The 18979-nt window shown below is 42.1% G+C and overlaps 1 protein-coding gene across 1 annotated transcript in view; it reads left to right on the plus strand.

Moving 5' to 3' along the window:
* The first annotated feature begins 1113 nt into the window (after nucleotides 1–1113).
* LOC140481694 (RPA-related protein RADX-like) overlaps nucleotides 1114–18979 on the plus strand; it is a 98371-nt gene continuing 80505 nt past the window's right edge. The window contains exon 1 of the mRNA XM_072578269.1: nucleotides 1114–1540. Coding sequence (XP_072434370.1) covers nucleotides 1114–1540 — 427 coding nt within the window. The remainder of the gene's footprint in view (nucleotides 1541–18979) is intronic.

Raw genomic sequence — 18979 nt, forward strand, 5'->3', positions numbered from 1 at the left:
GCCCAAAATTGTTCACAATACTCTAAATGTGGTCTGAGCAGAGCTTTATAAAGTCTCATAAATACATTCTTGCTTTTATACTCTAGTCTTCTTGGGATAAATGACAACATTGCATTTGCCTTCCTAACTACCAATTCAATCTGCAAGTTTATCTTCAAAGAAACTTGGACTGGGACTCCCAAGTCCCTCTGCATTTCAGATTTCTGAATTTTCTCTCCATTTAGAAAGTTTTGATGGAACTCCTCAATGCCACTCTTGCTTGTGTGTGGCCTTGATATTGAGGGCAGTCACTTTCGCCTCACCTCTGAAAATCAGTTCTTTTGTCCATGTTTGGACCAAGGGTCAGGTCCTGAGTGTCAATGCCAGAACTCAAACTGAGAATCAGTGAGCAGATTATTGCTAAACAAGTGCTAATTGAAGACACTGTTAACGGCACTTTGCATTTCTATACTTATTATTAAGAATAGACTGATTGAGTTGGATTTGTCATGTTTATTATGTACAGGACATACCTGGGCAACTTTCCACATTGTTAGGTAAGTGCTAGTATTGCAGCTGTAGTAGAACAGTTTGGCTAGGTTCTCAGCATGTTCTTGAGCACAGATCTTCAATACTATTGCTGAAATATTGTCAAGGTTCAAAACATTTGTAGCATCTAGTTCCTACAATCATTTCTTAATATCACAGAACTGAGTCAAATTGGCTGAAGACTGGCATTTGTGATGCCACACTGCCACAAAGATATATCGCACGACCTCCAAAATGTTCTAAATCCAGCACGATTGATTCTTTCACATTTAAATCACGGCACCAAAGTTGTTTTATTTTCTGAGTAAGTTCAATGGTAGAAGGTGGTTTCTTGTTCACCCATTGTCTTTCTCTGAAGTGGAAGGCCATCCGTTGTGCCTAAGACCTCGAGTTTCAAACTGAGCGTGTTTCTGAAATCTCCCAAGAGCCAATCGGAGCTCCAAACAAATAGTCAATCAGAGCACGGGAGGGCGAACCAATCAGGACGCGCGAAGGGCTGTACAATGACAAAGAAGCCCGGGAAGGAGTCGTGGCGCGTGAGATTTCGTCTTCAACGGTTGCTGAGGCGCGCGACAGCTGCAGCTCATGGCGGAGCTGGAGCTTGGTGGAGCAGCCGTGTTCTGGGTGCTGGCAGTGGAACGATACCTCCCGGATCGTCCCGGCGCTAATGGATATGACGTGACCCTGTATGGCCAAGGAGACGAGGACAGGGGCCCACTGAAATATTCGCTGTCTCCGCAGCTAAACCGTTTAGTGGAAACAAACCGGCTATGTTCGGGTCGCCAGCTCAGGTTGAGCCGCTGGTCAATGCTGTCGGACGGGCTGAGGGTGATAGACAGAGCCGAAGTGTTAAGGGGAGCCATTCCACCACCAGCATGTTTTGCCTTTCTGCCCGTCCCGCGTCCTTCACACTGCCATGCCAAATACTACCTGCCCCTCTGGGAGGACAGTGACTATTATGGAGAGGAATGGATTATGCAAACGCACAGCCAAGAATTTGTCAATCTGGAAGGTGTGGTGTGCCATTGCTACTTAAAATCCAAAACTTGTGAACTTTGGTTTTAAAAGATTGTAGAATTGTAGAATTGTGAATAAGGAAAGAGGCCATTCAGTCCATTGTCTGCGCACTGGCTCGCAGAATGAGCAATGAGAATGTATATTGTTTTATTCAAATAACCATTTAGTCCACTTTTGAATGCCTTGGTTGAACCTACACCCTCTATACATTCGAAGCAGTGCATCCAGATCCTCGTTTTGCCTGAAAATATTTTTCCTTGAATATGTTTTGCTTTCAATCTGTGCCTTCTCACCCATGAAGGGGTTGACAATGTCTTCCTGTTTGCTCAGTACAGACTCCTTCATGATTTTGAATACTTGGATCTCTTTTCAGCATTCCCTCTAATTCCAACATCTACAATCTGAAATTCCTTATTCATGAAACCAATCTTGTAAACCTCTTCTGTTCCAATGCCTCACATCGTTCCTGAAGTTTGGCATCAAGAATGGAAACAATACTTTAGCTGAGACAGAACTAGTCATCAAGTTTTAAACACACAAAAAGATTCTTCATGCTGGTCATCAAGCTTATATCTATTATCATCCCATTTTGCCAACACTTGATCTCTAACCTTTTACGTAATGGCATTTCTATTGCTCATAGTTCCTGCTTCCACCACATTTTTAAGTAGTGAGTTTCAGAACTCTCAACCCTCTGAGTGATCTAAAAATAAATCCTCAAATTCCCTCTAAGCATCCTTTTAAAAGCTGAGTGACCCCTTTACTAAATGGAATTACTTCTCCCTATCAACCCTATTTATATGCCTTATAACTTTGTGCACCTTCATCAGGATTCACACAAACACTACCCCCAGACCTTCCATGCTCTAAGGAAACCAAGCCTTGCCTGTCTAGTCACTTTTTTCATTGCTGAAACTGTCATTCCAAGTAATATCCTGGAGAATTCCCTCTGCACCTGCTGTAGAGGAATCGCACCCTGTCTATAGTGTGATGAACAGAACTGTGCTTTAACTAACTTCCTATGCTGCTCCATCATAACAACCTCCTTGCTCTTGTATTAACTGCCTTGACTTTTAAGGGTAAATATCCCATATGTGTTTTTAACCACCACCTCTACCTATTACAATGGCAGATATTTCTGTGTATAATACGGAAGATGCAGGATCAGTTCATTCCAAAAGGTAAGAAAGATCCTAGGAGGAGGCATGGGTGGCCGTGGCTGACGAGGGAAGTTAAGAGCTTAAAAATGTGTTGCTAGAAAAGCGCAGCAGGTCAGGCAGCATCAAAGGAACAGGGCTTATGCCTGAAACATCGATTCTCCTGTTCCTTTGATGCTGCCTGATTTGCGCTTTTCCAGCAACACATTTTTAAGCTCTGAACTCCAGCACCTGCAGTCTTCTCTTTCGCTGAGTGAAGTTAAAAACATATAAAGTTAAAAGAGGAAAAGTATAACATAGCAAAGATAAGTGGGAAAACTGAGGACTGGGAAGCTTTTAAAGAACAACAGAGGATTACTAAGAAAGTACGCAGAGAAAAAATGAGGTACAAAGGTAAACTGGCCAAAAGTATAAAGGAGGATAGTAAAAGCTTTTTTAGGTAAGTGAAAGGCAAAAAAATGGTTAAGACTAAAATTGGGCCCTTGAAGACAAAAACAGGGGAATATATTACAGGAAACAAAGAAATGGCAGAAGAATTGAATTAGTACTTCAGATCTGTGTTCACTGGGGAAGACACAAGCAATCTCCCTGAGGTAACAGTGGCTGAAGGACCTGAACTGAAGGGAATTTATATTTGCCAGGAATTGGTGTTGGAGAGACTGTTAGGTCTGAAGGTTGATAAGTCCCTGGGGCCTGATGGTCTACATCCCAGGGTACTGAAGGAGGTGGCTCGAGAAATCGCGAATGCGTTGGTGATTACTTTCTAGAGTTCGATAGATTCGGGATCAGTTCCTGCGGATTGGAGGGTGGCTAATGTTGTACCACTTTTTAAGAAAGGTGGGACAGAGAAAGCAGGAAATCATAGACCAGTTAGTCTGACTTCAGTGGTGGGAAAGATGCTGGAGTCTATTATAAAGGATGAAATTACGACACATCTGGATAGTAGTAATAGGTTAGGTCAGAGTCAGCGTGGATTTATGAAGGGGAAATTATGCTTGACTAATCTTCTGGAATTTTTTTGAGGGTGTAACTCTGAAGATGGATGAGGGAGATCCAGTAGATGTAGTGTACCTGGACTTTCAGAAAGCTTTTGATAAAGTCCCACATAGGAGGTTAGTGAGCAAAATTGGGGCGCATGATATTGGGGGCAAAGTACTAACTTGGATTGAAAGTTGGTTGGCTGACAGGAAACAAAGAGTCGTGATAAACGGCTCCATTTCGGAATGGCAGGCAGTGACCAGTGGGGTACCGCAGGGATCAATGCTGGGACCGCAGCTTTTTACAATATATATTAATGATATAGAAGATGGTATTAGTAATAACATTAGCAAATTTGCTGATGATACTAAGCTGAGTGGCAGGGTGAAATGTTAGGAGATTACAGGGTGACCTGGACAGGTTAGATGAGTGGTCAGATGCAGTTTAATGTGGATAAATGTGTGGTTATCCACTTTAGTGGCAAGTACATGAAGGCAGATTACTATCTAAATGGAATCAATTTAGGTAAAGGGGCAGTACAGAGAGATCTGGGTGTTCTTGTACACCAGTCAATGAAGGTAAGCATGCAGGTACAGCAGGTGGTGAAGAAGGCTAATAGCATGCTGGCCTTCATAACAAGAGGGATTGAGTATAGAAGCAAAGAGGTTCTTCTGCAGCTGTACAGGGCCCTGGTGAGACCACAGCTGGAGAACTGTGTGCAGTTCTGGCCTCCAAATTTGAGGAAAGACATTCTGGCTATTGAGGGAGTGCAGCGTAGGTTCACGAGGTCAATTCCTGGAATGGTGGGACTATCTTACGCTGAAAGACTGGAGCGACTAGGCTTGTATACCCTTGAGTTTAGAAGACAGAGAGGGGATCTGATTGAGACATATCAGATTATTAAAGGATTGGACACTCTGGAGGCAGGAAACATGTTTCCGCTGATGGGTGAGTGCCAAACCAGAGGACACAGCTTAAAAATACGGGGTAGACCATTTAGGTCAGAGATGGGGAGAAACTTCTTCATCCAGAGAGTGGTGGCTGTGTGGAATGCTCTGCCCAAGATGCAATGGAGGCCCAGTCTCTGGATTCATTTAAGAAAGAGTTGGATAGAGCTCTCAAGGATAGTGGAATCAAGGGTTATGGAGATAAGGCAGAAACAGGATACTGATTAAGGATGATCAGCCATGATCATATTGAATGGTGGTGCAGGCTCGAAGGGCAGAATGGCCTACTCCTGCACCTATTGTCTATTATGCTGCTTTCAAGAATCTGTGGACACACCAGTGTCCTTATGATCTTGAGTACTTGCTAACATTCAAAAGGCTTTGTTACTTCTCCCAAAATGCATCACCTCTCACTTTTCAGAATTAAATTCTATTTGCCACTATTCAGCTTATCTGACTGGCTTTCTGTCAAAGTTCCCTCCTCACTAATTGCCACACCACCAATTTGTGTCATCTTCATGGACTAGAAGCATAGCCTAGAAACACTAAGGGATCTGGCACTAAACTATGTGTTAACATCACTCGACACAGGTTTGCAGTCTTAAAATGACCCTTCAACCATTGCTCTGACAGATACTTGACCTAGTCACCACCTCAAATTTCAATCAAATTTGTTAGGTATAATTGTCCCCTGTTAAAGTTATGTTGACTATCCTTGATTAATCCATGTCTCCAAGTAGGGATTAATTGTGTGATGTTAGACTCACTAGCCTGTAGTTTCCTAGTTTATCCTAACCTCCCTCTTGAATAATGGTATCACATTGCAGTCATGTACTCTGTGCCCTAAAGTAAAACTTAGGATAGTGTATGTTTTATTAAACTGCTCTCAACCTACCTTGTACCTTTAAGTTGCCTGCACACATACAACCAGATCCTCAGCCACTTATACCCCTTTTAGAGATTTAACCTTTGTATTGTATTTACCAAGATGTATCACCTGACATTTCTGTAAACTGAACTTCATCTGTCACTTACCTGCCCACTCCCTCAACTTATCTGTCATTTTAAAGTTATACAGTATCCTCTTAATGCACAATGCTTCCAAGTTTTTATACCATCTGCAGATTTTGAATTTGTGCCCTGTACACCAAGATTTGGTCAATATTTATCAGGAAAAGCAGGAGTCCGAGCACTCACCCTCTGGGACTTCATTGCAAATCTTCCACATGTCTGAAAAACATGCAGGATCTTTGTTTCTTGTCTCAGACAATTTGCTGTTGTTTCTCTCATTCCATGAGCTCTCTCTTTGCTCACAAATTTATTGTGTATCACTATATTAAATGCCTTCTGAAAGTCGACATACTGCACAGTAATAGCATTGCCCTGATCAAAACTTTTCGAAACAAAACTACAGCAAGTTAGTTAAATGTGATTTAGAAATTGACCTCCTTTTATGTACATGGTTATTCATCTTCTGTGGGAAACTTTTTTAAGAGAAACCCAAAAGAACAATCAAAGTGGCGTTAAATCAAAGCGCCAGGGACCTGGGTTCAATTCCCGCCTAAGGCGACTGACTTGTGGAGTTTGCACCTTCTCCCCGTGTCTGCGTGGGTTTCCTCCAGGTGCTCCGGTTTCCTCCCACAGTCCAAAAATGTGCAGGTCAGGTGAATTGGCCATGCTAAATTGCCCGTAGTGTTAGGTAAGTGGTGAATGTAGGGGGCATGGGTGGGTTGCGCTTCGGCGGGTCGGTGTGGACTTGTTGGGCCGAATCTAATCTAATCTAAAAAAAAATTCTTTTTATCATGTGATACTTTTTACAATGAAGTATTCAATTTGTGGAATGGGGTGATTGCTGAATGGTTGTTTGGCTGTGGCAGGGAATTTGGAGAAACCAACTTGTGTGAAGGAACCTCCTGAAATACATCTAACTTGAGTGGGTAACCTTGCATTAATAACTATTTCTTCCTTTGTTACTTACCAATGATTATTACTCAAAGAAAAAAACTGCTGTGGTAGGAGTATAAGTCGCAAATCAGCTACAGACATGGCAATTTGATGCTGGCTATTTTCTGAGCCTCGCAATGTTGAGTTGTGATGAAGTTGCAATGTTGAGTATGGGTGTCACTCATTCAACCAGTTTATCATCAGTCCCTCAGTCAGCACGGAAGAATGAGCCACATGGCTATTAGACAGGAATCAGTATTGGTAAGCACATAACTATGTTTAGTGTGCTACAATTCATTTGTCAGATTCCTGTTAACCTGCAAACTGAAGGGTCACTTGGTAACCACAATTGAAAATCTGCTTTGTCCTACCTTTTCTATTCCTGTATTCTCTGGATACTCTGTGACAACCCATTTACACCTGCAGGACCACACTGAAACCCTATGAAAGCGGAGCCAACCTTCCCAAGGACAGAAGTTTGTTTGCTGTCAGTTTTCATGGGAAATATAGTGACAGAGGTAAATGCTAACTGAGCAACTTGTTTTTGTTTAGCTGTTAGACAGCAAATTTTGCAAAACTGTTGAAGTGCATTAGTGAGTTTTGAGAAGATTTGTAGCTCAGGTTGAGGTCCTGGATGTAAGTTTGCTCGCTGAGCTGGAAGGTTCACCGGAAGCTCACTGATGATATTACCAAGTATGATGATGAAACATCTGAAAACAAACCTTCCAGCTTAGCGAGCAAACTTACATCCAGTTAAAGTGCATGACTGACAATGCAACATGGCTGCCCATAAAGTTTGAATTGCATAATTTCGGTAAACTGGCAGTAACATCTTAGGATGCTTAACTTTCATCCTAATAGATCTGTTGAAACAAATGAATGGAAGGAACAGGGTGCTATTGCAGTAAGGAAGATGATGAGATGGATGTCTAAAGGCCAGATACAAAGAGGAGCAACAAGCAGAGAAGCAGGAAGGTAAAGGTGATTAGCATATGGATGTAGACATGGAGGTAAAGTAAATAAAGCCAGAAATAAAAATACACTGAATTCTTGTGAGGAGAAGAAGCAAATGCAATGCAAGGACTGATTAGGGATAGTCAACATGGCTTTGTGTGGAAAATAATGTCTCACAAACTTGATTGAGTTTTTTGAAGAAGTAACAAAAAGGATTGATGAGGGTAGAGTGGTAGATGTGATCTATATGGACTTCAGTAATGTGTTTGACAAGTTTCCCCATGGGAGCAAGGTTAGATCTCATGGAATACAAGGTGAACTTGCCATTTGGATACAAAACTGACTCAATGGGAGAAGCCAGAGGGTGGTGGTGGAGGGTTGCTTTTCAGACTGGAGGCCTAGAGTGCCACAAGTACTGGTGCTGGGTCCACTACTTTTGATCATTTATATAAATGATTTGAATGTGAGCATAAGAGGTATAGTTAGTAAGTTTGCTGATGACACCAAAATTTGAGGTGTAGTGGATAGCGAAGACGTTTACACAGATTACAACGGGATCTTGATCAGATGGGCCAGTGGGCTTAGAAATGGCAGATGGAGTTTAATTTAGATAAATGTGAGGTGCTCCATTTTTGGAAAGCAAATCTTAGCACTTAATGGTAAGGCCCTGGGGAGCGTTGCTGAACAAGGAGACCTCAGAGCTCAGGTTCATATCTCCTTGAAAGTGGAGTCGCATGTAGCTAGGATAGTGAAGAAGGTGTTTGGTATGCTTTCCTTTATTGGTCAGAGTATTGAGTACAGGAGTTGGGAGGTCACGTTGTGGCTGTACAGGACATTGTTATGCCACTGTTGGAATATTGTGTGCAGTTCTGGTCTCCTTCCTAACGGAAGCATGTTGTGAAACTTGAAAGGGTTCAGAAATGATTTACAAGGATGTTGTCAGGGTTGGAGGATTTGAACTATAGGGAGAGGTTGAATAGGCTAGGGCTGTTTTCTCTGGAGCGTTGGAGGCTGGGGGGTGACTTTATAAAGGTTTATAAAATCATGAGGGGCATGGATTGGATGTGGGGGAATCCAGAACTGGAGGGCATAGGTTTAGATTGAGATCTGTGGGGCAACTTTTACACTCACGTGTATGGAATTAGCTGCCAGAGGAAGTGGTGGAGGCTAGTACAATTCAACATTTAAAAGGCATCTGGTTGACTATATGAATAGGAAGAGTTTGGAGGGACATGGGCCAGGTGCTGGCAGGTGGGACTAGATTGGATTGGGATATCTGGTCGGCATGGGTGAGTTGGACCGAAGGGTCTGTTTCCGTGCTGTACATCTCTGACTCTTAAATCTGTCTCACAAAAGATCAGTTTTACTACGTGGTGGAATAGGAAACAGGAGCTGGTTTAAAATTGCCAAAAGCTAGAAAGTTGTGTGAATAGGTTGGATACACTAAAAGTGTTAGGTGTTTTCTCAGAAGTGGCCAAACTATGAAGTAGGTGTTATTGATTTGTCAATTGAAAAGAAACTCTTGAAAACTACACCATTTTGAGTGTTGTGACTTGAGAGAAGGAAGGTTCATAGAATCATACCTTACTAATGATAATCATGCTCACAAATATGGAGGTGAAAGCAGTTGTCTGATAGAATTTCCAACCAACAATGCATGAGTAAAGAACAGCATATTGTGGAACAGTGCAGCTAAATAGGCCACTTCTGTGCAGAGAATGATACAAATGCTTGTTCAAAAGTACAGAAGCTTAATACCATCAAGAATGTTTTAGTGGGGAGCCAGACAGCAAGAAGACCTCTAAGAGGACCAGCACAACACAACAGTAACTTCTGGGTTTTTCTTGTTTCATTATACATTTCCACTTGTCAAAAATGACTGTTCAATTTACACATAAATAACATTGAGCTTCATTTGTTTTAGTTGCCATATCTTTCATGATATTAGTTGAACACTGAGGTATGGATTCAACTCTGCTGATTTTGTGAGCTCAGTAATTTGATACCTCATCTAGGTAGGCCAATAACAGTGGTGATTTTGTAGTTAGTCTGACTGAGAGTGAACTTTGAGAGCAGGCTTGGCCTGAGAACTGGGCTTCCTACTTAATTCCAAGTAATAAACACTACAAGATAATGTTCAGATTGGAAGGGTAACCTTTATTGGTCAGACAGTGAGAAGCTTGGCAACACTATATTGATAGGTTGAAGAGTTAACGCCAGTTAACTTCAGCAAAAGCACACTACACTCTTTCAAATGCACACTAGACAGAAAAAGCCGTTGTTCTGCTGAATTGCATTGAAAATTCTAGATTTGAGGAAATGGGGCAGTAAGCTTAAATCTAGACTGTGGACTTCTCAGTAGCTTTGTTATAGATGCTTGAATAAGTATGGGAAGGGTTTGAAGGGATATGGGCCAGGTGCTGGCAGGTGGGACTAGATTGGGTTGGGATATCTGGTCGGCATGGACGGCAGCTGACTAAATTAAAACAGTGCCCATTGATGACTGAAGTGGTCTGTCAGATATTCAAATGCTTTCAGATGTTTATATTAGATGTTTTCAAGCAAGTCTGATTCCAGCATTAGGAAGAAGTTACATAAGTCCCTTATCCTGTCTCAGAAACATTCTACATGTAATGAATTCCATTGTGTAGTTTACTGATATCTGGATAAATGCAAAAAAACTAACGTACACAAGAAATGAGATAAATGATTGGTTTTCACCTCACACAAAAAGAAAATATGCTGAACAGGTCAGGTCTTTGGAGAAGGAAACAGTTAATATTTCAGGTTGGTTATTCTTCATTAGAATTGCAGTGCTTCACAGTGTTAATTTTTAAATCTGTTTGGGAAAGGTTAGGAATGGAATGAAAAATGGGAAGATCTGAAATAGGGACAAAGGGTGGAGAGATTAATTGACAAAGTAGATAACAGTGAAAATGCAAAAAAATTAATGGGATAGTTTCTCTGTGTATTGATTGAGAGAGTATTGCTAGGTAGGTGATCGATGACTACTTCCTCGCTTTGCAATTTAATATCCAGTTAATTGTGAAGCAAACAGATGGGGATTCAGCTTAAAATCCTGCTGTTATAAAACTCCAGGCTGCAAACATGCCAGCTGGAGCCAGAGGCCATTGTCTTAATTCCTGGAGAGAAATTTGAGTTTACAGCTAAGAAGACAGTGGTAGCAATAGTACATTTTAAAATTGACAAGAAATATCCTGGTAATGGCATCTTTCAAATCTCTCTTCAACCAACTACCACTGAAAATCAGCTGAATATAACATGACAGTTGAATACAGAGACTGCTTAAAGATCGCAAAGCAAGGATTCTTTATTCCAATAGCACCAGGTTATCACAAACATGAAGAGAAATTAAGGTTAAACAAGGAAGTATCTATATGAATGAAGCCTGTGTTTACATTGAGTTGAAGACTTTTTTGATGTCTGTTCCTTCGTCCTATGAGGTGACCTTTTCCCAATGTTACCCATATTTCCAGAGATGGTCTGTTCAGCTCCTCCAGCTGCCCTTCGACACTGTTGTCACCTGCTTCTGCCTCTGTTGCTGGAGATTATATTACACACTTCCCTTCTTGAAATTTGCTGTTACTGCTACCACTAACACTTTTAAGCAGTTGTGAGATTATAAAATTCAATTATGGGCAGCACAGTGGTTAGCACTGTAGCCTCACAGTGCCAGAGACCCGGGTTCAATTCCTGCCTCAGGAAACTGTCTATGTGGAGTTTGCACATTCTCCCCGTGTCTGCGTGGGTTTCCTCCAGATGCTCAGATTTCCTCCCACAGTCCAAAAATGTGCAGGTTAGGTGAATTGGCCATGCTAAATTGCCCATAGTGTTAGGTGAAGGGGTAAATGTAAGGGAATGGGTCTGGGTGGGTTGCTTTTCGGAGGGTCGATGTGGACTTGTTGGGCCAAAGGGACTGTTTCCACACTGTAAGTAATCTAATCTAATTATGCTATCATGATGAGAATATTCTCATCCATGTTTGTGACAGCATTCTGTTCTTGCATTACCGATCTGGGTAAATGGGAAGGGTTGGATTGGTATCCAGCATTTGTTTGAGAGGACATTCTCAGCCTCTTAACTGGTACCTTCCAAGGGATCTGTGGCGGTCACCTGTCAGGGGCTAGGTCAGTCACGTCTCCAGGAGTCTTACGATCAACCATGCTTATTGCTTCAATTGCTGCCTCCTACCAGATTCCAAATACCCTGTTTTAAACTGGATTCACAACAGAAGTTACTCCAGGATTCTGCATCACTAACAGGTTACGCTTCACCTGAGCCATTATGCACTGAAACCTCAGATTCTGCAATACCACAATGAGCTATTTGCTTTCAAATCACACTTCTGGCCTGAACACCCCTTCAACTGTTTTCTAAAGTTGTCCCCCAGCTACTAGTTCAACAAAGTAGCTGTGGACATCTTTGTTCAGATGCTTGATGACTGAGACTCATGGTACCACAGATCCTGTATCATATTCTGACCCCTGATATTTGGAATATCTTTGTGCCATTTAGAAGATCAGTCCTGCCAGCCTTGCAACCATACAATGTTTTTCTTTTCAGGAGTTCTCTTTCAGTACTCTTGGATGCTATCTTGAATGCTTGTCTTAATTTCTTGTGATGCTTGCCATTCACTACCTGATCCGGCCATTTCCATCAGAAGGTACGTTAAATGCAAGGAGAGAATCTTTGGGAAGGTTGTGATCTTGACCCAAGAAGAAATATTGTGAGGAATAGCCTCTGGATGAGTGTGATATGAGAAAGTACAGAATTGAGATGGCCCAGGGAATCCCTTGTGAATTCAACCTGTAAACCTCTCTTGGTTTGGCCTGGAGATCGTACTTTTGGTAGTCTGGAATAAAGAAACCTCTTTTAGACAGATTAGTTTAATTTTAGTCACCCCCTTTATTTACTAATAGCATCTGTTACAACATAACACTGATACCTATAAGCCAGGCTAACTGGATTCTAACAACCCAGGAGAATAGGATATTGTTCTTCCTTCAAGAGCCATGCTGAACTATCACAAACAGGCTTCCTTCATACAAAATGTTTTACAAAAGCTGTACTGTCACAAACAGACTTTCTTTATACAAAAGTTTACAGAAGCTCTGCCTGTTCTGAACTAGACAGATAACAATGAGGGACAATAATTTGGGAGAGAAGTTAATTGATACTGATTTTAATTTCGATGTCAGAATCAAACACTTATTAATTTCATGAACAGCCATGAATGTTATCACTCTGTGTTCTGCTTATACAAATTCATTGATGTTAAGGCAAATGTTCTTAACTGCCTTACCCTCCCTGCCTGTCTATTTTCTAATGTGCAACAATGTGTTCTATAATTCAAAATTACATTTAAGTCTAAATGTTTAAGGACAAGTTTTAAGGCTATAAACTTTCTCATGTCCTCCTTTTGTCATTTCATAACAACTACATAGCTGGTACAAGTATAATTAGTCAATTTAGTTGATTTGTACTCTCAATAAATCAAGTGCCTCCTCAAGGGCGAGTCGTCATCCGGAGGAGCAGAGTCTGAAAGATACTGGATTTCAGCATGGAAGTTAAGGCATGGAGGTATGAGGTAATCAAGGGTCGATTAACCAGATTTCTCTTTGTCTTAGGTGAAAAGCAATTTACAGTCCATTTCATGCATAAATGGACAACAACGTATATTCCTAGAATGAGATGAAGGACTGTCAGTGGGGTGCTATTACAAGCATAAACCAGGTCTGTTTCTCATTGATGGTGGGATCAAGGATCTTTACTGGATGATCATCTTTAGTCTCAGTCCTGTGGTTTACTCGGTCACAAATCCCAATTTTGTCATCACCCGTATTAAACGTTGTACCATACTTGGTGTGAGTAGAAACAAACTGCCTCCTTTCGGTCTTCTCTAACTTGCCAATGTCTGTCTATGAAATGAGAATATAGACACTTCTTCCAGTCAGGATCAGTCCATGACATTTTTTTTAAGGACAACAATGGCATTCTTAATATCTTTAATGCTTAACTTGAAAATCTGAATGAATACCCCACCCATTTCTCCCACAATGACAAGGGCAGCTCAGTGGGAGTTCTGCTATATGTGTGGCATGGTGCTTTACCAAGGCCTGATGTCAATCTGTTGGAGACATTTGGTATGAGCCTTCAAGAACAATGGTGTATGCAGGTAAAAGAACAGTCCAGTTCCCTGCTAGTTGAACAGTTTGGGGGTTCCATATAGGCTGATACGTTTTAGGATGCACAGAACAAGTCAAAGATTTGTGTTTCCCAAGTGCTGACCTTTGTAATGTGGTGCTGACATTGGTCACCATACATTCTTTCCAAAGATGACTGGATATCTCGATGAGGAAAGAGATGTAGCTCAGCTTAAACTCCTCAACATGATGCTCACAGAAATATTGGTGAGTAACAAGTTGGCTCCTCCACTCCTGTGACAATTAGACGGAATTCTGCTATTTTGCCCATTGTATAGAACATAGAACAATACAGCGCAGTACAGGCCCTTCGGCCCTCGATGTTGCGCCGATCAAAACCCACCTAACCTACACTAACCCACTATATCCTCCATATACCTATCCAATGCCCGCTTAAATACCCATAAAGAGGGAGAGTCCACTACTGCTACTGGCAGGGCATTCCATGAGCTTACGACTCGTTGAGTGAAGAACCTACCCCTAACATCAGTCCTATATCTACCCCCCCTTAATTTAAAGCTATACCCCCTTGTAATAGCTGACTCCATACGTGGAAAAAGGTTCTCACTGTCAACCCTATCTAACCCCCTAATCATCTTGTACACCTCTATCAAATCACCCCTAAACCTTCTTTTCTCCAATGAAAACAACCCCAAGTGCCTCAGCCTTTCCTCATAGGATCTTCCTACCATACCAGGCAACATCCTGGTAAACTTCCTCTGCACCCGTTCCAGTGCCTCCACATCCTTCCTATAGTATGGCGACCAAAACTGCACACAATATTCCAGATGCGGCCGCACCAGAGTCTTATACAACTGCAGCATGACCTCAGGACTCCGGAACTCAATTCCTCTACCAATAAAAGCCAGTACGCCATATGCCTTCTTCACTGCACTATTTACCTGGGTGGCAACTTTCAGAGATCTGTGTACATGGACACCAAGATCCCTCTGTTCTTCCACACTACCAAGTAGTCTACCATTAGCCCAGTAATCCATCTTTTTATTACTCTTACCAAAGTGAATCACTTCACACTTAGCTACATTGAACTCCATTTGCCACCTTTCTGCCCAGCTCTGCAGCTTCTCTATATCCCGCTGTAACCTGCCACATCCTTCCTCACTGTCTACAACTCCTCCGACTTTCGTATCATCCGCAAACTTGCTCACCCAACCTTCTAACCCTTCCTCCAGGTCATTTATAAAAATGACAAACAGCAATGGTCCCAAAACAGATCCTTGCGGAACACCGCTAGTGACGGCACTCCAAGATGAACCTTTGCCATCAACTACTACTCTCTGTCTTCTTCCAGAGAGCCAATTCCTAATCCAAACCTCCAACTCACCCTCAATGCCATATCTCTGTATTTTCTGCAGTAGCCTACCATGGGGGACCTTATCAAACGCCTTACTAAAATCCATATATACCACATCTACCGCTTTCCCTTCATCTACCTCCTTAGTCACCTTCTCAAAGAATTCAATAAGGTTTGTGAGGCACGACCTGCCCTTCACAAAACCATGCTGACTATCCTTGATCACATATTTCTTATCCAGATGTGCATAAATCCTATCCCTTACAATTCTCTCTAAGACTTTGCCCACAACAGAAGTGAGACTCACTGGCCTATAGTTACTAGGATTATCCCTACTCCCCTTCTTGAACAAGGGAACCACATTTGCTAGCCTCCAGTCCTCTGGCACTACTCCGGTCGACAAAGAGGACACAAAAATCAAGGCCAATGGCTCTGCAATCTCCTCCCTTGCTTCCCAGAGAATCCTAGGATAAATGCCATCAGGCCCAGGGGACTTATCTATTTTCACCCTTGCCAGAATTTCCAACACGTCTTCTCTACATATCTCAAAGCCATCCATTCTACTTATTCGTGCCTCAGTATTCATATCGACAACAATGTTCTGTTCCTGAGTGAATACTGACGAAAAGTATTCATTCAGCACCTCCCCAATCTCTTCAGCCTCCACACGCAACTTCCCATTACTATCCTTGATTGGACCTATTCCTTCCCTAGTCATTCTTTTATTCCTAACATACCTATAGAAAGCCTTAGGGTTTTCCCTAATCCTACCAACTAAGGACCTTTCATGTCCCCTCCTTGCTGCTCTTAGCTCTCTCTTCAGGTCCTTCCGGGCTACCTTATAACTCTCAATCGCCCCTATTGAACCTTCACGCCTCATCTTTACAAAGGCCGCCCTCTTCCATTTGACAAGGGATTCCAACTCCTTATTAAACCACGGCTCCCTCACACGACCCTTTCCTCCCTGCCTGATAGGTACGTACTTATCAAGGACACTCAATAGTTGCTCCTTGAACAAGTTCCACATATCAATTACGCTCTTGCCTTGGAATCTACTTTTCCAATCCACACATCCTAAGTCATGCCTCAACGCATCATAATTTCCCTGCCCCCAGCTATAACTCTTGCCCTGTAGTACACACTTATCCCTCTCCATCACTAGAGTAAAAATCACCGAATTGTGGTCACTGTCCCCAAAGTGCTCACCTACCTCTAGTTCTAATACCTGGCCTGGTTCGTTACCCAGAACCAAATCCACTATGGCCTCACCTCTTGTTGGCTTATCTACATATTGTGTCAGGAAACTCTCCTGCACATATTGCACAAACACTGACCCATCTAACGAACTTGAGCTATAGCTTTCCCAATTAATATCAGGAAAGTTAAAGTCTCCCATAACAATCACCCTATTACTGTCACTCTTCTCCTGAATCATCTTCGCAATCCTTTCTTCAACGATTCTAGGACTATTAGGAGGCCTGTAAAAGACTCCTAACAGGGTGACCTCACCTCTCCTATTCCTAACCTCAACCCAAACTACCTCAGATGGCAAATCTTCGTCCATCTTCCTATAGTATACTCGCTATAGAGTGAGTCAATTTCACTCTGTAAGATAGAACTTCTTCTTGAAGGAACCTTTTCCCTCCCTTTACCCTCTCTGATGCTCAGTGGAAGGCTCAACCAGTTTAATATTTGGTGAGAAGGGAAGGTTATTGCGCTGGATGGGTTCTTTGTGCCTGATCGCGGTGGTGACAATAATTATTTAGGGTATTCTTGTTTGAAGTGTTTAGCCTTGTTTCAATACCAGCACCTTTTTGGAGTATCCTTTTGAGTGAAGTTTATCATAGCGATAGGACAGCAAGGACTGGATCTGTGCTTGATGTCCAGCAATCTGTTCAGCCTGTTACTTCAGTCTGAGTAATACACCCCCCACCCCCTGGTCATCTGCATTGACAGTCACATTCCTGCTGGTAGCCCCTTTCTTGGTCTTAAGATCCAGTCATTCACTATGATTTGGATGATGTGATCCCATGCATCAAAAAAAGACAGTTGAGGTTTGTCACTATTAACTCCATTAGTAAACCTCTGTTTATTATCTGTTTCTGATCAATGATAAACCCCTGGATCTTTGTAATGGAGGATTCAGTGATGGTGAGGCCATTGAATGTCAAAGGACTATGGTTAAATTCTCTCTTGTTGAAGATTGGGATTAGATTAATTTAGGATATCTGTTTGGCATGGACCCGTTGGACCAAAGGGTCTGTTTCTGTATGGTACGTTTCTATGACTCTGGTTATTGGTGTGAATGGTAGTTACCACTTTTTAGAACATGTCTGGATATTGGCCAGGTGTTGCTGCATTTGACATAGACTGCATTAGTACCTGAGGAGTCGTGAATGATGCTGAAGACTGTGTGCAATTGCAGCAAACATCCTCATTTTGACCTTATGTTGGAAGGAGGTTCTTGATGAAATAACTTAAGACAGCTGGGCCAAGGACACTACCCTGAGGAACTCATGCAAATATGTCCTGGAACTGAGATGACTGACCATCGACAACTACAACCACCTTACTTTGTCCTAAGTTTGACTCCAACCAGGCATGCTTAAAAATGAGCTGTCAATCCTGTGAAGCTACAAAATAGGACTACATCCTTTGGAAACATGTAAACAATAAAAGATAAACAGGGCTATGTGATATCCCAACTAACAGATCACACCTGAACAGTCCTGCTACAACCAGCAGAGAGTTTTCCCCAATTCCCATTGACTTCAGCTTTGCCAGAGCTCCTTGATGCAATAGTCGAAGTGTGTGGCACTGGAAAAGCACAGCCGGTCAGGCAGCATCCTAGAAACTGTACATTTCAGACATAAATCCTTCATTAGAGTTGATGAAGGGCTGATGCCTGAAGCGTCGATTCTCCTGCTCCTTGGATGCTGCCTGACCGGCTGTGCTTTTCCAGTGCCACACTCTTCAACTCTGATCTCCAGCATCTGCAGTTCTCACTTTCTCCTCTTGATGCAATAATCAGTCAAACAAGGCCTTGATATCAAGTGCAGTAACTCTTGTTATGGACCAGGCCAGACCCCCTCAAACGTTTCAAGTAGATCACCCAAACCCTAGTTTTTCTAGTTGTTTTAAGCAAGTGTAAGGTGGATTTTACAGGAGTGATGCAGCTGGTCGAACCACTCACTTTTTAATAAAGTAATTTATTTACAGACTGCAGAATGAATCACAATCAAATGAGAACAGAACATAGGTTACGTTATTCTATCTGAAAACCCAAGCGACTCTATCACAACTTAATGATGCTGTTCCAATTTCCTGCAACACCCCCTTGGCAAAAAAGGTAAAATCAAACACCAGTTTTTACAGAAGAGATGTCAGAGAGAGTCAGCCAGAAAGCCTCTGTTGAATCAAGAAACCTTTCTCCCAAGCAGCTTTCTTTAACCAGCAGCTTCAACTAAACCAAATTAGAAAAAAACCCACCTGAACTGGGAGAACATTGTACAACTGTTTTAAAAACAATCGTAAAGGCTTCCTCTGATTGTTGACTTAGGCAGTATCTGCCAGCCATGATTAAAGAAGTCAGTTCAGACATATTGGCACCTCTGCCTTCCGACCCGTCTCGGGGGAAAAAAACAAGGGCAAAATAACCTTGTTATATCATCTTACTCTCACCTCACCACTGGACTGGGAGCTGAGTGGCCCTGATGGAACTGGACATCAGAGAGCAGGTCATTCCTAGGCAGGTGTTGCTTGATAAGATTGTTGATTATACCTTTCATCACCTTACTGAAGATTGAGAGTAGACTGATAGGTTGATAAATGGTTAAGTTAGATTTGTTCAGTTGTTTATGTACAGGACACACCTGGTCAATTTCCTAAATCATCTAGTAGATGCCAGAGTTGTAG

This window comes from Chiloscyllium punctatum, chromosome 9, assembly GCF_047496795.1.
Source record: "Chiloscyllium punctatum isolate Juve2018m chromosome 9, sChiPun1.3, whole genome shotgun sequence".
Classification (NCBI taxonomy): Eukaryota; Metazoa; Chordata; class Chondrichthyes; order Orectolobiformes; family Hemiscylliidae; genus Chiloscyllium; species Chiloscyllium punctatum.